The sequence below is a fragment of the Balaenoptera ricei genome, chromosome 20, assembly GCF_028023285.1.
Source record: "Balaenoptera ricei isolate mBalRic1 chromosome 20, mBalRic1.hap2, whole genome shotgun sequence".
NCBI lineage: Eukaryota > Metazoa > Chordata > Mammalia > Artiodactyla > Balaenopteridae > Balaenoptera > Balaenoptera ricei.
The window spans coordinates 35,043,545-35,065,408 of record NC_082658.1 but is presented as its reverse complement, the minus strand read 5'-3'; the positions used below and the strand labels follow the sequence as shown (position 1 = coordinate 35,065,408).

The following is a 21,864-nucleotide window of genomic DNA, read 5'->3' as shown; positions in this document are numbered from 1 at the left end:
GTATTCCAAGACTGATTTCCAGAAAGTTTATAGTGATTTATAAATGCCCTAAAAATACTTGAGAATATTGATGTCATGTACCCTCCCCAACATAGAGTATTACTGTGTTTTAAACATTTTTTTTATCATATCTTAGGTAATTAATCAATAATTCTAGGGAAGCCTCATATCACAGATGGGGGAGGTTTGTTTCTAATTTCTTTGAAATTGGCAGGAAAGACGGCACTGGTGTAGATTACTGAGGGAGTTTGAATAGACTTAAAGATTGACTTCACAGAGTAAATAATACAGTTTCTGTCCTGGATAGTTTAGACATCCAACTCCTGTCAATGTAGGGGTACAAATCACTTGATCTCTTTCAAGTATTTTCTGTTAGGATTTTTAGGAATAGCTTTTAAAGTAATTTTGATTGAATTAAATAATTTTTTAGAAAGGCCATTCTGTTTTCATTTGTTAAGACATTTCATCTTTAACTCAATTTTAAGGATGCTATGAGATGAGCCAGGACGAAGGAAATTTGATCCTTCGTACCACATTTCATCAGTTCTAAGACATATATTTTTCACATTTAAATGTCTTTGAAACTGGAATGTGTAACAGTCATGGTTAGTGCTCTCGGATCCCTCTACAACTTTCATGAACATTAGCTCTGTGTGATTTTACTCCCAAAATCCAGCACCTACATCTCTTTGTTGTAGGGCTGCATGAACCCACTTTGCCTACACAGAGCTAGAAGGACCTAGAAATTCATATCTCCCTCCTGGACCTCCCATGCTTAACCAATGACTGTTGGTGCAGTGGTATAAATACTCCAGCTCCCTGGCCTCTACTTGGACAACTGAAGGAGGACTTACACTGTCCCCAGAGCTCCCTTGTGGGACTGAGCTAAAGTGCCATCACCCCCTCCACACCTTCTGATAGATGGGCTTTGCTTGACATCACACTCTTGTGTGGGCTTTTCTCCCTTCCCTTTGTGTCAGTCCTATTTCTCTATTTTCCTACCATGTTTTTTTCTTTCCCCCCTAGTTCAAACAAATTCTCACCTCAGGGGAACCGAACATACGACAAGGTGTGTCTTACAACCCATGATGTCTTCCACTTCCTGTTGGCCAGGAAGGCAGTTAGGTTCACCCTTATACAACCAAAACTGCAAAAGGCAACCATAATGAAACCGTTGTCTTTGCCTGTGCATGCATGAACTTGGTTGTTTTTCTTGTGGTATGAATGGACTGTTACTTTACTTTTCAGTAAATAAAGCATTTAAGGACTATTTGAGGAAGGAATATGAATCCTGATTATTGTCTAAAAATCTTCTACTAAATCTTTTTGAAAAGATCAAAAAAAGTACCAGCATCAAAACTCAGAATAGATGTCAAGACTTGGGGAGAAATTCCTAGGGATAGTAGTGGAACAGTCCTTTAAGAAATGTTTCATTTTGATGGCAGAGAGGATGTTATCGTGAAAAATGTGGATGAAAACTCTGATTTAAAAGAGAGGTTCAGGGCTTCCCTGGTGGCGCAGTGGTTGCGAATCTGCCTGCCAATGCAAGGGACACGGGTTCGAGCCCTGGTCTGGGAGGATCCCACATGCCGCGGAGCAACTGGGTCCGTGAGCCACAATTACTGAGCCTGCGTGTCTGGAGCCTGTGCTCCGCAACAAGAGAGGCCGCGATAGTGAGAGGCCCGCGCACCGCGATGAAGAGTGGTCCCCGCTTGCCACAACTAGAGAAAGCCCTCGCACAGAAACGAAGACCCAACACAGCCATAAATAAATAAAAATAAATAAATTTAAAAGAGAGTTTCAGAAGAGTTCCACTCTGAATATACAGAAGTTTTAGGAATATCACAATTTATTTGTATTTCATTTTCCTTTACATATACACATGATAAAAACTATGTTCAATTAGCTCTTAAGTTTACTTAAAAAGACATAAGACAAAAATCCAAAGTACTATGTCATATTTTAGATGCTTTTTAAAAATTTTTGGTGATAGAAAAAATAATGGTAAGTCTTATAATTGACAGAGTCTTAAACTTGGTGAAATACTAATCAGGAATATGCTACTCAGAGACAGAAGGAATATAATCAATGAACAATCTTAGCAACAGTGGGAAAACTGAGATAACTTCATAGACTTTTCACCTTGTATGAGTCATAGTAGGGGCTACATTTGTGAGTGAGGGGCCACCGTTTCATCACATTCTTGAAATTCTGTAGACGTTAGTCTATTAAATATTTCTTATTCCTCTAAAGGGTGTATGTGTGTACATATACACATATAAATGTATGTGTTTGTGCACACACACATTACTCAGAGAAGTAATCCATGCATTTAATTTGGTGCCAGCTTTTTATTTTTTAGTGGTGATCACAGAACTATATATAACCCATGTGATCACTGCACAAAAATAAAAAGCTGGCATTAGATTAAATGCATGGATTACTTCCCTGAATGATAAAACTACTCAGCATATAGAAATAGGATCTCCCCACAAACATCTTTTCATATTCCATTTCAGAGAAATGCCTGACCTGAACTGTCTATATGCCAAGGTAACTTTATTATCCACCCAATTTCTTTTGTCTTCCTGTTTTCTCACCCCATATTTTGCTAATGAAAGATGTATTTCTCTATTGCGAAACAGCACACACAAGCAATTCCAATGGACTTATAGACGGGATAATTTCTGCACCTTCAGAGTACTGTGGCGATACATAACTGCCTTGTACCAAATCAACTCTTTAGCAACATGATTAATTCACCTGTAAGAATAGAAGTTTAACACTGTTGCCTTGAAACGCACATGTATTTTGGTTTCAGGCTTTACCTACCCTTCCATACCAAAATCATTCTGTTGTATTTTTCAAAATCTTGGGCAAATCAACAATATTTGTGTATGTGCTTTACAACCCTTCCACTGCAATCACACTGTGAGTTTTATGGTCAAACTTATGCAGCATACACTTCCTTCTTCTAGAAAAATCCATTACATCATTCCAACTTTAGTAGAACTAGCTGGTGTAGATGTGCTTAAACTCCCATCTCATTTTCTTTTTCATTCACTTTGTTTTTTTCTGCCAGAAGCAGGAAACAGCCAAAAGAGTTTTTGAAAGCAATGAATCACTTTTAAAATGTATTCTGTAAGCATTTATTGAACATTACTGTGCCATGTTCTGTGAGAGGGATAAAGAATAAGGTATGGACTCTGACTTAAAGGGCTCAAAGTCTAGTAAGAGAGACACATGCCTCCCTTTCCCACCCAAATTAATTGCAAGTATAGTGTGACAGAGGCTTTATTAAAAGGTTTGCAGTGATAGGGAGATGGGGTAGGATTTTAGAGCATGTCTCCTCCCAGTTAACCTTCTCACCCTCCAGAATGTAGATAAAAATACCCCAATGCAACGATATATAAATAAGAAACAACAGACTATCTGAGCCAATCTTCTATCTTCCCATTTCCCTCCCAACTCCCCCTGATTTACTCACCTAGCTGTGATGTTGAGTGGGACAGCCACAGTGAGAGGGTCTAGTTGGCTTTAACCAGAGCTCTGATGCTTGTTACCACATGGAGACAGGAAGCACACAAGAGAGGGTAGGGCCAGATCTCAAGCCCTGACGACCCAGTAACCCAGTTCACTAGATAGAAATAAATTAGTAAATAAATGTAGTACCCCAGTGGGTGTCTGGACAAATAGGTCAGCAACTCCTCTTGGGATGGAAGTTCATACTCTACCACCCCCGAGTGGGAAGAGGGGCTGGACAGAGGTATGAACAAGAGATAGCACCTAGAGTGCTGGTGCTGGCTGGGGGGAAGCAGCATGTGTCAGGATCTTCACAGAAGAGGTGTATCGAGGGGTGTCTTGGAAGGATGAGAAGGAATCTGCTGAGGGAATGAGGCAGGAGACATTCCCTAGACAGAACAGTCTATCTGAGTGACTGTTCGGGTGAGAAATGCTGCTGGAGGAAGAGAGGAAAGGGTCAGAAAATGGCAGGTGCTAGGAACTGAAGAGCAGCAAGGGGGCAATAGAATCAGATGTGTGTTTCAGAAAGACAATTCTGACAGAAGTGTGGTGGGTAGGTTGATGGGGACAGGTGTGGTAGAGAGGGAGAAAGGTATATTGCCTCCATTGCCATTATGCAGGTAATAAATGAGAAAGACCTGAAAAACAAATAGGCAGTGTTTGCATGGATCAGAGAAAGAGGAATATATTAAGAAATGTTCTAGAAACAGTACATGTCTTTTTCTTTCTCCCAAGCTCACCACGCATGTCAGTCACTACCTGTGAATGCAGAGGCAGATAGGCCAGAAGTGTTACTCTTGAAAGGAGCTCCCTTCATGAGGAAGGAAACATCAGGGGTAGGGAATAAGTGATCTCGACCAATACTAATCTCAGTCAACTTGCAGTCTCCCTCCATTCTGGGGAGTCATTGCTAAACTCTGGGAGGCTTACTTAGTGCCAGGGCACTCTGGGTTTAGATGGTCTGTTGTCACTATCCAAGTTGGGTTTCACTGAGAGGCCATGTGGACCGAATGGAAAAAATCCTCATTTAGGTCCAGTGGGTCTTCCTGCTACTCCTGGGATCCTTTTGGGTTCATGGAAATCAATATGATCTTCCAGTTTGGACCACACTGGGCTAGAGGAAGCTCACTGAAGGTGTCCAAGGCTCTATCTGCCTATACACACCATGCAATCATTTCCATCCTAGGGTACAGTGAGGAATGGGTCTCCTCTGCTCTCAACACTAACTCATATAATTGGGTTTTGCTGATCCCAAGAAGGTGGTCCAGGAAGTGGGGCCCATCCCCTTTCTCTGAGTCCCACCAACATTTTTGTTCTTTTTCCTCTCCCACAGCCAGGGGAATTATTTCCTAGACAGGGAGTAGGAAAGCCTTGCTCTTCCACATCATATGTGCTCTCAGATCTTTGATCTAAATCATGAATCCTTTCCAATTCCCTAAGGAGCCAGACTTTTGAAACTTAAAAGAGCACGTGTTCCTCTGCTTTCTGATGCCACACACCTTTCTTGAGACAGTGAACATTAAATGGATGAAGTTCAGCTATGGAATAAAAAAGGGGAATAAAGAAAACAAGTGTAAAAAGCTTTGGTTAATTTCAGTTGAATGTCCTTTGCATAAAATATAAATCACATAGGGGTTAGGATCACATATGTTTTACACTGTATCTCTAGGACTTTGCAGTGTTTGGCATCTGGTAGCACTCAGTTAAGTGTTTAAAGTGAATAAATGAATACAAGGGCATGAGAGTTAAAGTGGGAACTAAGTCTTAGCTATGGACAGTGCATTATACATTCAATCTGGCAAGTATGCACTGAACACCTACTATGTGACAGGCACTGTGTTAGATCCTCCTCCATGGTGCTAGATCCTTCCTACAATGATGAATGAGACAGATAAATCCCTGCCATCAAGGAACGTACTCTCATTCTTACTCCTGTTATTAAGGAAGACAAAAAACAAATAGATCATTACAAATTGATAAATAATGTATAAGGAATAAACAGGGTAAAGTGACAGATAATATTTTAGTGATAGGGGAACAGGAATGAAGAAGGGTCATAGCTATTAATCTGACTGCACTTTCCCTCAGACCACCCCTGTACCCTGAGAGTGAAATTCAAACTTAAAAAAAAAAGAACAAAAGTAGTATTAGTTAAATGTTAAAAAGTCATATGAAGAAAGCAAATACAGAACTGCATTTAATATTTACATAACCATCATGCAGGCACAATGATATTACACGTGGATAGCTATAGTTAAAACATCTTGGGATTTTATTTCTAAAGTTAAGTTTCATGGGCGTATTCTATTTAAAGTTCTTTTCATCCTCAAAATTTATATGCAATAAAGTATGTAAGTTGTTTTAATGTTAGCTTAGTTCTTTTTGTTCTGTATATTGTAAAATTCAAGTTTGTTGACTTTTGAAATAGTTGCATTTTACTTAGCAGAGAAAATAAAAATGTCCATTTCCCCCTAGAAAAAGGATAATACTTTCTAATTTTGCAAATACTTTATGAAAGTATCATTTGACTCTGTATTTTTACAGCTGCTTAGAATTTATTATTGGAGAGGCCCTTCATACAGTATGTTCCTTTTCTTTCATTTCTAGTCAAAGGGTGTTGTTAATATTATTTTGGAATTATTCAAATTTAAGAGAGTGATAAAGGGCCTCTCTTCAGGGGTTCTTATTAACCAAACCCCTAACTTCTCACTCCTTTAAGGAAAAATACAAGGTTTTTGAGAAAAAAGGAAAGAAAGGAAAAAAGGGTTTTAGACTATGAGCTTCTTGATTTGGGAATCAGAACTACTTCAAGACCCTGTATCTTGTCTGGCATCCTGCAGGTGCTCAGGAAATGGTTGCTGAGCTGAACTGGTTTGGGAAGAGTCAGGGGAATACTATCCCCTCACAGAGATGGGGAAACCAAGGCTCAAAGTGCATTTGTGTTGTGCTTTGCACTTTACCAAGGCCTCTCACCCAAGTTAGCTAATTTAAAAGTCAGTCCTCCACGGGGAGGGGGAAGGGTGAGCTGGGACGAAGTGAGAGAGTGGCATGGACATATGTACATTACCAAATGTAAAATAGATAGCTAGTGGGAAGCAGCCGCCTAGCACAGGGAGATCAGCTCGGTGCTTTGTGACCACCTAGAGGCGTGGGATAGGGAGGATGGGAGGGAGATGCAAGAGGGAGGGGATAGGGGGACATATGTATACATATAGCTGATTCACTTTGTTATACAGCAGAAACTAACACACCATTGTAAAGCAATTTACACCAAAATTAAAATGAACATAACTTTGATGTAGTAATTTACTTTTATGAATGCATCCTCACTATAGACATACTGGCATAAGAGTGCATAGATATATGAGGAAAAGGATTTAATGAATATGAGAATGTTCACTGTGGCATTGTTAGTAACAGAAGACAACTTAAATTAGTCTAAGTGTTCATCAATAGATTGTTGGCTACAGAAATTAGGTGTTATCTGGGTAGTGATATTTTATAGAGACATTTGAGGTATAACATTAATCTATGTATCATCACCATGAAAAAAATGACCATAATATATTAAGTCAAAAGAAAGATACAACAGTATGATTTCCTTTGAGTAAAAATTCTCATGAAAGTATTAGTGATAGCTACCTTGGGAAAGTGAGATAGGCTATCTTTTAACTTTATTCAATTCCATACTACTTGATTTTTTTTTAATGGAAATAGGTTATTTTTAAAATTAAAAAATTAAAGAGAAGCTATTCAATTCTGACTACCTGAGAAGCTTTTAACTTCTTAGCCAACAGTAAGTAGACCCCAGGAAATGGTCGGCTTTTGCCCTACTTCACCATAGTGCCTAGTACCGTGCTTGGCTCATTGTTGGTGCTCGGTCAATATTCTGAGATTAAATACGTAAGGAAGGCTAAGCCAGGTCACTCTTTAGTAAAGTGAGATGGAAGCATTTAAGAACATTGAGATTTTTAAATCCTACAATCTGAGTCAGTGGGTCAAGAGAGAAGAGTTTACAATGACCACAACAATAGAGTTGACTTAAAGAAAGATGGGCTATATAAATGTCAACTCACTCTGAAATAATTGGGGGATTCTCCTTGCATTGAATAAGGATTCTTAATGACTCCCCACCATATGTTTCTTTGAGCATCTCTTGGGGCATTTATCTGTGGGTTCAGAGGTCACAGAAGCATAAAGAGGAAGAAATCTCAGACAGTGCTCAAATGGTCCAGCCAGTTCAGACCCTGAACCTCCTCAGCAACAGTCTTCCAGTAAGGAGTTCAGACTGACAGCACACTTCCTGGGACATGGTTTCCACTTACTCCTCGGGAATTCTTTCCTGATGTGTTCTGACTACCAGAAAGTTCCTTAGCACACCGAACTTGAATCTGCCTCTTTGTAAAACTGACCCACGGACCCCAGCTCTGCCGCCAGTGTCACACACAGTGGCTCTAACTGGCTCTGCAGTGGTTTAAGAGAATGGGCCCTGCAAGACTTGCCTTGAGCCCCAGTTTCCACACGTAGGTGCTGAATCACCCTGAGGCAAAGATCAGCAACTCTCTCTAATCCTAAACTTGTTTACAAAATGAGGATGATCATAGTTTCTACCTCATGGGGTTGTTTTAAGAAGATAATGAAATAATATATGCAAATTATCCGTCATGAATGTATGGCACAAAATGCCCAATAAATAATTTCATTATGATTTTTGTAGGCCTTTTCCATTAGGTGTTCGATTAGGAAGCAGGAAGGAAAGTGGCACCAAATGGTAAAGTTAACCTATGAGGCGTCCGCCAGTGAACTGCTTCCTGAGGATCTTGATGCCAAGTGTCTTGAGCATCTTCTGTGTTTTCCTCACTAGAAACAAATTAGTAAAACACTCCCAGGAAGGGGAGGGACACTTCATACCATTAATTTGGCAACGACAAATAGTCTGTACTTTCACAATTATAGATACTAATTTATAAAAGTAACTTGGGGTGTTTGAGAATCTCACTCATCTCTGGGGGACACAAGGAAAGAGCTCCTTCAGGGCCTTCTCTCAAAACTTGTCTCCCTGCAGCTTCCTAATATTCAAAGAGCTGTCAGAGGAAACACAAGTTTCTCCAGCCATTCTGAAACTTTTCTCAGGGCTAATGACTACCTATCAGCCTGGATTTGACTTATGTTATCATTCAAGACGTAAATTATAAATCCTACATATATTCAGGAATGTGTGCATGAGCATAATGTACACATATATTTACAACATAGATCTATATAACATACCATATGAAATGCAGTAGACTAGGAGACTCAGGATCTAGGTCTAAGTTTGACCTCACTGTGTGAACTCTTAGGATCTCAGTTTACTCATCCATATAAATGGTTACAATTGATGATTCTGACACTGTATTCTAAGGAGTTTTAGGTTTGCATAGCAGTGCTGGGGGCTGTTTTAATTGGGCTTCAGGTCTTCATCTTGTTTCAAGCAGGACAGCAATATTTAAAAAAGAATCTGTTACAAATATTGAGATTCTGTTTAAGAATTCATTTGAAAAATGAGTCTTTTTCACCAAAAGATGTTTGAAAATCACTGAGTCAAGTGATCCTCAAGGCTCTGAGTTCCTTTTTCTTACTTGTATTTCAGAGGTGGGGAGGGAGGGAGAGAGAGAAAGAGAGAAGGGAGTGAGGAGGAGAGGAAGAGGAGGAGGAAGAGGGAAAGGAGGAGGAGTGGTGGTGGTGGTGGGTAGAAGAGGAGGCCAGAGAGACACAGTAACTTCTCTGTGTTATCACGGATGGTTTGGGAACAGTATTCTGATTAATTAATGATTCTTGCTCACTTTCTTCCTCAGTACAGTACATCACCTAACTATATAATAACACTGCGTAAGGATAAGTCCCTTTTTATTATTCAGTTGGTACTTAGTGCCCAGAGCACTGAAAATGACTTCCTCCTCTCTGCCCACCCCCTGCCCCAACTTCCCAGCCCCAGGTTTAAATCATTAAACGGAGAGAAAATCTTTAGCACTCCAAGTCAATGGTTCATTCCTTCCAAAAACTGTCTAGTAGCATCCTTACAATAAGATGAAATAAGATCAGAAGCATAATCGGTCTGGAGGCTGATATCAGCAATAATGAGGTCAGTCTGGAACACACAGCAGAGGAGTTCAAGGATGTCTCTTTTGATACATAGATTCCGGATGCCCCTCTATTCATCAGCTCCCCTCAACACTCCCTCTGGCAAGGACAACCCAGCAGGGCAAATCCCACAAGGGAGTCAGTCCCTTTACTTTAGAAAAATGTGAGCTGCTGAAAGAAGCCCATTGAATCAACATCACAAAGCCATGCCCCTGCTTGGTAAGTGTTTGGGGGAAGGGTTTATAGGAGAACTATGAGGTTGGGTGGGGGCCATGTTTGAATGAAGAAGTGCCCCCTGAGTCTCTGTGGCCCCAGGGGTACACAGCTGTGGAGCTCAGCTGCATCAACAGAGACATGGGACCCTGTGTGTCGGGCTGCGACCTGCCTCTGCAGGGACAGCAGGGTGTGGGGCAAAGGGGCCTGGACATGGAATCGGAAGGTGAGGGTGTGAGCCTCAGCTCCAGGACAAGGTGCTTCATTTCTCTGAACTGCTCTTTTCCTAACTGAAAAATACCCAGTGGAGTTGCCTCACAGGCGTGTTGTATGGTTTACATAAAACAGGGTCTGAAAAGCATTTTGTAAATTAGAAAGCATCATAAAGATGTAAGCTATATCCAGTGGCCTGTGGAAAAGCTTGCTTAAATCACTTTCCTAAGGTACGCATATAAAAGGTTAGTGAATTACCAAATAAATGAAGTGTTTCATTATGCTCACATAATTTTTCAATGTCTTAATTATAAAAACCACTGTGTCTGATATTCTATAAAGAACTAAATATAAAATTACATAATTACATATGAAAAATTATATATATTATAAAATCCAATTACATATGATTTCAAAAACAGGACTAGATTATTCCTAAAGAACTACTATAGTGGCAATTAATTTTGTAAATGTATACAGTTATATCAAAAAGTTTTACAAAAATAGCTTAAATCCAGTCTCCATTTCACAACTTCACTAAGTAGTGTGTGTTTTACTCCTATTTTAGATGTCGCGTCTCAGAGTCCTCCACGTCGACGGAGATGCCAGAAGACCATGGACCGCAGCTTCCCACAGAAAACCATCAATTCTTCTGGTCAGGAAGTTCTCTGGAGCAATCCTCTTCGTTCTCCTCTGAGCAGGACAGGGTCAGTGCGCTCATGACGGGATGCATCCAGGACGTAGTCTGTGTTACGTGACTTGCGAAGAAAAAGGGATACAATTACAATCTGAAAGACTGTCCTTCTACCCACCATGCAAGCAGTGATCCCAGTGACACTGTTTCCACCCTACTGCAGTCACCCAACTGCAGTTGGAACTGGATCCAATAGTTTTAAAAAGTCTTAGATATGTTTTTACGTTCAACAAAACCCATTTTTTTCTTTATTCTTTGGTAAAAAACAAAAACAAAAACAAAAGAATGCAGGAGAATGTGTCATCTTTGACTCCTCGCTCTTCTTTATCCATCAGCAAGTCCTGTGATCGTCTTTCTGTAACATCTCTGGAATCTTTTCCTTTCTCCTGTTCCAATGCTATGGCCTGGGTCACTGAAACAGCTTGTCTCTCTGCCTCTGTTCTAGTTTTTTAATTCATCCTCCACTCCAGCCAAGAGATCTTCCTGAACGACAGATCATACACTGCTGCTCACCTGCTAAAAATTCAGTGCCAACTAATGCCTTCTGGATCAAATACATATTCCATAGTATGAAATACCTTGTTTTTTACCTGCCTCGACAATACTTTCTTCTTTGCTACAATCTTCCCCCTTCCCGTCTTGTTTATTCAGCTAACTCAAACTAATTCTAAAGAACCAAATCTCCCTCTAGATTGCTCCAATCTGTGCCCATGGCTTTATCTCTTATAGCATATCACAAATGCCTGTTTATTTTTAGGTCTTTGTACTGCATACAAAGCTCCTTTAGGGCAGGAGCTATGTTTCTTATCTCTGAGTCTATGGTACCTAACATATTCTCAGAACAAATAACTAGGCGTTCCGGGGAAGAACACAAGCAGAGGTAAGGAAGGACATACAAACATATGGGGCATGTTCAGGAAGTGGTGAAACATCACTACGTGTGCCCCTACCTGATGCACGGTGTTTTTTAGACCTAGTATCCAACTCCCAGCCTTCAGCTGGATGACTCACTTAAATCCACCACTATCTGCCCAGCTCCTGAGTCCTGGACAGACAGCTTCTGGATACCCCACTGCCCTATCCATCCTAGATCAGTTTCCCCTGCCCCCATCCTACCCAAACTCAACCTCAGAGAAGCATCATGTCTTAGATCAAGTCCATCTGAGGGCTGGCACTTATGAGGATCAAATAAGATTGTGGATCTCAAAGTATCTCCTACTTCCTAAAATATTACAGAATAACATTTCCGAAGTGTGTTATAAGGGTATTTAATACATATTATGTGAAGAAGAGAATTCTATGGTTAAATAACTTTGAGACAAACTAGTTTAAACATAGTTAAGTAGGTTTTTTTACTGTAGGATTTCCCAGAGCCCTAAATATACTAATGTGTTTTACGACTCTCCAAGAGTTTATAATATTACTCAAACTAACATGCCCTATCAGCACACATGGGACGAGTGTGCCTTTGAGCACAATTTGGGATCTATCACAAAGAGGCACTTACTTTAGTGCCTGTTGATGACAATAACTGAAATGTTGGACTTAGTACCAATGGTCAGTTTCACTGTTATTACTGGATTTGGTTTGTTTTCAGTCCTATATTCTAAATTCTATCCATATCCCCCAAAACAAATTGCTCAACTCCTCTGTTTAAATATTGAAAATGCAGCTTTCCATGGAAGAAGATCACTTATAGTTTCACGGTAGGGTAAATGCACTTAAGTTGTTTAAGAGTCGAGGTGGAGGTGGCAAGGCCCAGATATCTTCATAGTTTCAAAACCTCAGAGTGTGGTTAAGTGATACAAAGAATCGTTATTCTCTTGACAGTAATCCATATTACTATTACCTCTTTAAAATGGTTTAGTGCGATTTCTTATTATGGAGGCTAAACTTACAAAGCATTTGATTCTGCACAGGTTAACTTCATTTCAAGGCTTTTGTAAAGCTGGAAAGCTGCCTAAATTGAAAGAGGTTTTAAAGAATTACCAGTGAGTGTAACACAGAGGGCTAGAATACCACTGCAAGGGGAAATGAGGACACATTGTCCCGTACAACGTACCTGTTTAAAACTGAAAGGAAAAAGCTTGATGGGATATCTTAGTATATTTACTTTACTGTTTATCAGCACATTTATAATATGTTAGTCCAAAGAAGAGACTTTAATTTAAATTATTATAAATCCTTCCTCCCCTACAATGCTCCTTAACTGGGGAAGCTGGAAAGGAAGAAAAACAGGCACAATTAATTACCTGAGGGGTAAGGTCGGGTATATGCTTTCTTATGTGACTTAAAAAAAAATTCTCATGTTTGAAATATTATAACTGCCCATATATGGACATTCCACTGAATGATAATATAAAATAAGCAAAATAAAATGTTTCAGAAGAAAATGTAGTTACAGACTCTGAACAATGAATATTAGAAAGTTCTGCCAGAAAGTCATCCTTGACAGTAACCTTCATTAGGCACTTTTTAATCAACAAATCAACATCTGATCTTTCTCCAAATACAAAATAATACCATAAAATATTAATTGATTAATCTTATGTTCATAATACACTTCTCTGTACACAACTGAAAAACACACACCTTAGTGCCAAACATCCAAATACAATAGCCAATCACTAGAAAAAATAAAACTGAAGCAACAGAGGGTTAGTTTCTATGCTTCAAGTACACATTTCACACCTGGCTCTTTTGTAAAAACATCCAGAATCAATGCTTCTAAAACACAGGTAATGCATGTAAAGTGCCTGGTGAAGAGTAGATATTCAATAATGATCATGGCTGTTTTTTTTGTTTTTTGTTAACAATTAGGGCTTTCTGAATATTGTAAGAAAAACTTGGAATTCTTCCTGTGATGCTGGAACTGGGCCATTTGTGTGTATACCATTCAATTTTATGTCCTGGTGAGCATGGTGACTAGAGAGCTTTGATATAATCGGTATGATGAGATAATCCCAGATTTACTGGCTTGGAGAACATTCTACTATTAGAAATATTTCCTCTCTGATTTGTGTGCTTGGTAATTCAACTGAGAAGAGAGAGAATAAATCAACCCTGTTGACTCTGTTTAATTAATAAAGACCCCATGGTTCACAAAGTGAGATGCTGCTACTTAGTGTGAAAAATTTAGAGGTCTGGAAAATAAATGAGGCTGACTGTGAAACATGAAAATCTTCCATTTGAACATACAGTCTCTCTGGGAAATGTTCCTGCAGAGAGTGTATTTGACCTGATTTGGGGAGCAATCAACAGCAGTTCAGATATATTTGAAAATCTAAAAAGCCTAATACTACTTGCCTCTGAATGACTGCCAAATCTGTTGTTGGAAAACAGTAATATTTGAGCTGGGAAGATGACAGTGTTATGTGGTTTCTTTTATAATATTAGTAATTTGAAAGACATATTTTAGAGCTTATAAAAAAAGAAAAACCCTAAGAGAACATGCTTTATTTTATTGCCAAAGAAATGTAAGTGAATTATTTAAATTCCATTATAATTACCTTCCTTATGTTTCTTACCTCCTAGCATGCAAAATGCTTTCTTTCTAAATAAAAATTTAGGACAGCCAGTTAAGAGAAAAGTGGTTTAAAGACAAAAAGAACACTAGTTTTGTAGAAATTCATTCTTATAATAGTCTGTGATGAAGAAAGAGGTTCTTTTGTTAATCTTCCATTGTAAATGATACTATTTATATGTTATTGTGAATTTGGCAAGATTGCATGTATTATCTATTTAAGATAAAGCTGCAGAATAATAAGCCAAAGTAATTAACTTACAATGTCCTTTTTTTACGGGGGGGGGGGGTAATCTTATGTATATAATATTCGTATGAACCAGAAAATAAAGACAAATAAATATGTTAATCCAAAATGTTTCTGGCATCAGTACTTGGAATCACTGAAAAATTTTACAACTGGCCATAAACTTCAAGTAGTAATGAAAATAAAAGATTTAATAAAAAATATTCCCAATTGGAAACAAATCAGAAGGCAAGAACAGAAAGTGAACCATGTCAATAAAATTATAAAAAAGTCACCAAACCTTGGTGAGGCAGCATGTAATCTTGTCAGACACTGGTTATGAGAATGATTACAGATTAGTAATAGAAAGTATCCATTCCAAAACATGTTTAAGAGAAAATTGCAAGCAGTTTATTTCCACTGATATATAAAGAGTTCCCTCTTACATAACTTCGGAAATATACTCCTAAAATCAAAATGAGTATTTCTCATTAATGAACTCTGTAAATATCACAGAATACTTTGAGAATTTTGTAATTAGGCATTTGGAAATCCAGTGAGGCTCTGATCAAACATTAGCAGGATCCCATTCAAATCTTTACAGTCTTGAAGACAAATTTTATTTCTATTCTATATTTATGGCATTCTCTATAAAAAATATATCAGATATATTTTGCAATTAAATAATCCAATTAATTAAAAAATCTTTAGGCCTAGATATTACATTATGTTACAAGAATCTAAAGCTACAGTAATATATTACTTATGCATAATATTGGAAAAAAATTACGTCACTAGACTTGTAAAAAATGAACACTGAAAAGTCCTGAAAAAATATGAATTATAGTTTTTGAAGTAATATACACAGGCTTAGATTGCTGTCAATTATTGTGCAGAGGTAAAAACGTACCAAGTCCAAAGGTGATACATTTTTCAAAAAAAGAAAATGTTTCTATGGTCTCAGACTATAGCTTTGGGTAACTTTAAAAAATTGATGATATTTTGGATTGTGATAGAATAAAAAATTTCAGAAGACCTCTAAGAACATGACCTACTGACACTGGTACCTAGACACTGGACTATTAGATACTAATAAACAATTTTATAAAATTCTGTAGTTGGTGTATTTGTACATTCTCATATACCCCCTTTGGCAGTGTCCACCAACATTTATGTTCTCCATTCCACACTGTAGAGTTGTTACCAGGAGGCCGATCCCAGGCAGAGACTACATTTCTCAGCTCCCCCTACATCCTTATGTGAGCATGTAACTAATTCCCACCAGTGGAAGGGGAGAGAGTTTATGTTTATGTCTTGTGGACCAGGGGTTTTCAAGAACAGCGCTGGAATGCCTTCTCTGTTCTCACTCCTCATCCATAACTGAAAGCAGAGAACTCAGAGGCCCTAGGGGATGGCAGAGCCATGAACTGGAAGGAGTTGGGGTCTCAAAATCACTACCCAAAGAAAAGAAAAGCCACCCACTGACCAGGGATTCCCACACTGACTGGTGTGTGAGTGCTAAGCCACTGAAAAGCAGGGTTTGTAACAGCAGCTAGTGTTACTCTAAATGACTTCAAGAGAGTATTTCAAGATGAAGTCATGACTATTACTTTCTCATTAAATGTATGTACGACTTCTTACAAACCAAAGAGTTTGTCTTTCTAAAATACAAAAAGCAGGCAATAAATACATATTTTCAGGCTACTTGAAATATGTTAGTTATCAAAAGACTCTGTCAGAATATAGATTAATGGAAACTAAATTTAATTAGAAGCAAGTTTGCAAGACCATTGCCAAAGTTTCCATATTAAATTCCCACTTATGAGTAGAAGTGCATGAAATATAGAAGATATTTTAAATTTTAATGTTCTTATTAAAATGGTAAGAATTGTAATACAAGTTATAAGGCTTTCATTCAATTTATCCAATAAAATATGTTTAACAAACATCTAACTACATGTATTTTTTTAATTGCCAAATTTGAAATCTTAAAAAAAATCTAGAATTATTTGAAACATACAACTTCAACTTATTTTATACTTATCCTAATATTATTTTTCTATCAAAGTTAAGCTGATTACACTAAAAATATAAAGCTATAAATATACATATGATATTAGCAAACTGAGCATCACAAAACTGGGGACTTGGAGGGGTTCCACATGAGACCATCTTTAAACTCTTGAGGTGTTTTGTCAGTATTATTGACTCCATAATGCTAAGTGCAAAAGCCACTTGAGAGTGAGTGCTATAACACAGAAACCTTCAATTACAGTAAAAAATTATGGGATAAAAACCATATATGCCATCAACCTTTACAGTTCTCTCATGAACTTTACATACTGATTGTTTCTAATGGTGCCACCTTGGACTTGTGAATAAATGGGCTTAACTGTTTTTTAGAACCTTATTTAATACTTATATTTTGTAAATATTATATATCCTAATTTACATATTTATATTATGTTTATATTTTATGTATTTATATTATATATATTTATATTTTAAAGGAGAGACAGTTATATTTACTATCCTCATTTTATATATGAGGAAGCTAATACTGAGAGAGGTGAAATAACTTACTCCAGGTCATAAAACTAGTAAATGTTAGAGCCAGGATCTGGATCCAAATCTGACTTCTGAGAACTTTACCATTATGTTATATTCCTCTCTGAGGCTCTATTATATGGGTTGGTTTCAACAATAATATATATGGAGGCTTTGGGATAGATTAAATGAGACCACCTGAAAAGAGGTCTTTAGCTTTACAAGATGAAATATTAAAGATGTATTGACTGATTAATTCAATGATCATAAATTCTATCTCTAAAGCATTTTTAAATAATTTATCATAAAATTCATAAAAACTTTATTCAGTTTGAATAAAAATTATTTGTGTGACACCTGCTTCTCCAGCAGTCTTAAACTTTTTGCATCATGTGGCAATTGAAGAAATTGAGGCTAAGAGAGTCCCAGTGCCCTGTCCAAGGTCACACAATAGCAGAGCTCAGGCTTAGATGCAGACCATGGTCACTATCTTTTTGTATCAGCTTCACGGACCTGGTCTGAAATTCCGTATTGCCCAGGCACTAACTGGGTTACTTGTATGTCTCTGGGAAAGTTACTTAAACTCTGAGTCTGTTTCCCAATCTAGAAAACATGTAAGACCTTCCACGATAGTGTTAAGAGAGAAAACATATAAATCCCCTAGTTTTATGCCTGACACGTTCTAGGTCCATCATAAGCATCATCCTCTCTCCTCCACTTCTAACTTCCTGTATTAGTTTTCTCTTGGTGCAGTAACAAATGACCACGAATGTAGTGGCTTAAAACAATGCTAATTTACTGGCTAACTCTTCTGTAGCTCAGAAGTCCAAAACAGTTCTCACTGGGCTCAAATCAAGATGTTGGCAAGGCTAAATTTCGTTCTGGAGGCTCTAGGGGAGAATCCATTTCCTTGCTTTTCCAGCTTTTAAAGGCCACCCACATTCCATGGCTTGTGGCCTCCATCTTCCAAGTCAGCAACACAACATATCTCTGACCCTGCTTCCATTGTCATATCTCTTTCTCTGACTCTCTCCTTCTGGCTCCCTCTTCTACTGCTGAGGACTCATGTGATTAGACTGGACCCACATGGATAATCCAGGATAATCTCCCTATTTTAAGGTCAGCTGATTAGCAACCTTAATTCCACCTGCAACCTTAATGCCCCTTTACCACGGAACCTAACATATTCAAAGATTTTGGGGATTAGCTCATGGATATCATCAGGGAGCCATTATTCTACTTACCACACTCCCTTGCCCCTCAGCTACTTCTCGCACTAAAGCCTAGAGCTTGAGGGAAGGGGCACTGGTTTGTATTAATTCTTGCAATTTGCCTGAAACTTGGCAAATGTACAGGAAGAAAGATTATATGCTAAATACATTGTACTGGACATAACTGACTGAAGAAAAAGGTGCTAGAGATCTATGGAAAGTAATTTAAGGAAGAAGCAACTGTTATGGAATGAATTGTGTCCCCACCCCCCAATTCTATGTTGCAGTCCTAAACTCTAATGTGGCTGTGTTTGGAGGATGGGGCCTTTGTGGAGGTAATGAGGGTTAGATGAGATCATGGGGGTGAGGACCTGGTCCAATGGGACTTGTGTCCTTGTAAGAAGAAGAAGACACATCAGACCTTTCTCTCCATGCACACAGAGAAGAGGCCATGTGAGGAGGTAGTTGTCTACATCCCAGGAAGAGGGGCCTCACAAGAAACCTATCCTGATGGCATCTTGATCTTGGCCTTCTGTCCTCCAGAATTGTGAGAAAAATAAATTTCTCACCCAGTTTAAGCCACCCAGTCTGTGGTATTTTGTTATGGAAGCCCTAGCAGACTAATACAGCAACCAAATTTGGATGGGAAAGTGAAAAAAAAGTTAGTATTTGTTGAGAAATTTAAATAAAGGGTCTTGGAGGGAGAGAAGATCCCATATCTGGCTAAATAAAAGTATAACCCTAGAAAGGTGATGAATTTCCAAAGTACTTTACACAATCCCAAAGGATTTTCTTATATTATCCAAAAAAAATGCTAAAAAAACATGCTTCCTGCCTCAGTTATACCTGTTATTGCTTAAATGGGGGAAAAAGAGTTTGATGTTGGCTGTCTAGATCTGGATATTTTATTCATTTCAGTGGGCTTTGCCATTCTGAGTAACCTTGGTCAGCTGGTTGGCCTTCTGTTTAGATGACAGTTGCTCATACAGAGTTTCATATGCCTACACCCCTTTGTAGATATTTATAGAAAATCCAGAGCAGGCTGTCTCAGGCTCCTGAGCACTGCAGCCTCTTTGCTCCTGTGACAGGACTTTTGACTGGCTGGGGAGAGGCATAAGTGTAGGTTATGGTTGCTGGTATCTATTTGCAGCTGTGCAAATGCTGTCATGTAAAGCTCCTCCACTGGCAAATAGCAGTAGAATAATATAAGGGAAGGGAAGGGGAATGAACATCTATTAGGCACTCACCTTGTGCCAGGTGAGTTATTTTATTCAGTTCTCAAAACAAGCCTGGGAGATATAAACTACTATCCTTGTTTTTCGATGAGAAAAGGGGTTACAGACGATAGAAATATTACTAATTATACCAAGGTCACACTCAAAAGTGGTGGTGTAAACAGTAGAAACCAGGTCTGTCTGATACTAAAGCCCATATTTTTTCCCTACCAACTGCTTCCTCAATGACAGTATTCACTCATTTGATAAATATTTATTCAGTCCCTACACATACCAGGCACTGTACTAGTTACTGGATATTCTAAACCAGTTATCACATAGATGGGTACATCCAAACTAGTGGTTTTAATACCTTACAATTTAATCATAGCTAGAAGTGTTTGGGAACAAAATATTTTAATAAGCTCCATACTTCTTCCTTTAAGTCCTCTGTTGATTTCTTCATTATAGTCTCATTAAGAATGAAATGCTCAGGATTGCCATACATGCAAAGACAGTGAGGAGCTTACCCCCATTTTCCTTATCTACGCTGAAGTTAGGTACGTAGAAATTGCCCTGACATCTCATCAAGTGAGCCTTAGACTTCAGTAGTCTGTCCATGGGTATTTCTTAACTCATCCAAAATTAATCAAAGCAGCCAAATTAACGAGGTCTTAAGAGGGAGGGCTCCTGACAGTATCTACTAAAGTGGAGCTAAAATCATCTGCTAAGGATTTAGGAAAAGTTAAAAGTAGTAGCTTTTTATTTCCCATCCAGAAACCATCCCTCCCTCTCCACCCTCCCTTCCCCAGTCTCCTTAATTTCTAATCACATTAGAATTACCTAACATAGACTCTACGTGCAAAATAAGGTTGGAGGTAAGAAAAACAATCTCAAATTTTTCTCTTTTGTGTTTTCCATTTTTTAATTTATTGTATAAATGAGATGATACAATGTAACTTAAGCCTTTAATACAGTAGGCTGACAATGACAAATTTCATTCATATATAGGTTATGACTTACATTCTTTCCTACCTGGAAACAACCTAATAGGTTGTTCTACCCCAAGTTCAGACAATCATTTAGGGTTGTTAATGAACTCTGACTGGAAAGATATGAGAAAAAACATGCCTATTGGAAACCAGTTTTCCTTTGAAGTCATAAAGGCAAAGCTCTTAAATACTGACTATCTCGTAAGAACTATTGTGGGAGGTGTCACTGTTTGTTTTGTCATTCCAACCTACGATTTGCATTATTACTGTTCATCCTGGCAGAGTTCCTGTGTTGGCGATATGCTCTAGAAGACCAAAGACTGAAAAGATCTGGTATGTGTCCCACACGTCTCTTCCCCCGGCGCCCACAGCAGACATCTCTGATGCATCAAGACAAATATCAGGGACTTCCCTGGTGGTGCAGTGGTTAAGAGTCTGCCTGCCAATGCAGGGGACACGGGTTTGATCCCTGGTCCGGGAAGATCCCACATGCCTCAGAGCAACTAAGCCCGTGCACCACAACTACTGGGCCCACGCGCCGCAACTACTGAAGCCTGCGAACCTAGAGCCTGTGCTCCACAACAAGAAGCCACCGCAATGAGAAGCCCACACACCACAACGAAGAATAGCCCCCGCTCACGGCAACTAGAGAAAAGCCCGTACGCATCAACGAAGACCCAACGCAGCCAAAAAAAAAAAAAAAAAAAGACATATCAGTGAGGTTGAATATAGCCTCAGAATTCTTCACAAACGACACTTGAGAAAGTGAGTTGAAATCCATTTGCTCTCTCCGCTCTAGACAGAAACTTCTGTTTTATTCAGAAATCACAGGCTCCCTAGGTTTTACTGGTATGCATTTGTAATGTTGTAAGTATAATACTTCCTATGTAATGGAGAACAGGTTTTATAATACAAGGTATGCTATCTCAGATTTCAGGATGTGATATAAAGGTGTATCAACACAAAGGAATTATAAGCCAAGTGTGAGTAACTTTTAAAAACCAATGAGTAGACGGCTTCAAGATGGTGGAAGAGTAAGACGTGGAGATCACCTTCTTCCCCACAAATACATAAGAAATACATCTACATGTGGAACAACTACTACAGAACACCTACTGAATGCTGGCAGAAGACCTCAGACTTCCAAAAAGGCAAGAAACTCCCCACGTACCTGGGTAGGGCAAAAGAAAAAAGAAAAAACAGAGACAAAAGAATAGGGACGGGACCTGCACCAGTGGGAGGGAGCTGTAAAGGAGGAAAGGTTTCCACACACTAGGACGCCCCTTCGTGGGCAGAGACTGCGAGTGGCAGAGGGGGGAAGCTTCGGAGCAACAGAGGAGAGCTCAGCAAGAGGGGTGCACAGGGCAAAGCGGAGAGATTCCCGCA

At 38.7% G+C, this 21,864-nt stretch overlaps 1 protein-coding gene across 3 annotated transcripts in view; it reads right to left on the bottom strand.

The window, feature by feature from the left end:
• Positions 1-2,437: 2,437 nt before the first annotated feature.
• STXBP4 (syntaxin binding protein 4) overlaps positions 2,438-21,864 on the bottom strand; it is a 192,708-nt gene continuing 173,281 nt past the window's right edge. For all 3 annotated transcript variants that reach the window (XM_059908303.1, XM_059908301.1, XM_059908302.1), the window contains one exon: positions 2,438-10,829. In XM_059908303.1, the coding sequence (XP_059764286.1) occupies positions 10,728-10,829 (102 nt within the window). In that variant the 3' untranslated portion in view covers positions 2,438-10,727. The remainder of the gene's footprint in view (positions 10,830-21,864) is intronic.